At 43.4% G+C, this 604-nt stretch overlaps 1 protein-coding gene across 1 annotated transcript in view; it reads left to right on the plus strand.

Annotated features, from left to right (window-relative positions):
- slc1a1 (solute carrier family 1 member 1) overlaps nucleotides 1-604 on the plus strand; it is a 31,423-nt gene that overhangs the window by 15,045 nt on the left and 15,774 nt on the right. The window contains exons 5-6 of the mRNA XM_032544796.1: nucleotides 185-227; nucleotides 368-463. Of these exons, the coding sequence (XP_032400687.1) occupies nucleotides 185-227; nucleotides 368-463 (139 nt within the window). The remainder of the gene's footprint in view (nucleotides 1-184; nucleotides 228-367; nucleotides 464-604) is intronic.

A 604-nucleotide genomic window follows, 5' to 3' on the forward strand; every position in this document is an offset into this window, starting at 1 on the left:
GATGGGGGAACAAAAATGTGCAACTGCTAAAATAATAATAATATGCTAAAATGTTTAAATGTAAATAAACCAAATGTCCAAATCTGTCTCTGTTGGATTTTTACTCGCATAACGAGTTTTTGCAATGAGTGTACTACACATTATTGTATTGATTAACCCTCAATTTTTGTTTTTTTTCCAACAGGAACATGTTCCCCGAAAACCTGGTGCAGGCTTGTTTTCAGCAAGTAAGATGACGTGCACGTCCATCACTCACTTTCCACACGTTTCAAGTTTCATTCACACCTAAATCGGTCAGGTGAGTACGTAGTGCGTTGGGTGCCAACGTAACTCTGATGTTGTGTGAATCTGACCAATTACACTCCAGTACAAGACCAAGCGCAAAGAGCTGGAGCCACCGAAGGATTCGGTCAACGCCACCACGATCCCACCTCTCACGACTACTATCACGTCGGTGGTGGAGGTAGGTTCCTCTCTGTTCGCCTCTGTTCACCTAGACCAGTCGGTACGTTAATGCCTCTGATGTGTGACGGATGTGGACAGGGCATGAAAGAGGACCACTTCAATTGACGTTTTTCCTGGAATTTATTTTTCTGCAGAAGAC

This window comes from Etheostoma spectabile, chromosome 19, assembly GCF_008692095.1.
Source record: "Etheostoma spectabile isolate EspeVRDwgs_2016 chromosome 19, UIUC_Espe_1.0, whole genome shotgun sequence".
NCBI lineage: Eukaryota > Metazoa > Chordata > Actinopteri > Perciformes > Percidae > Etheostoma > Etheostoma spectabile.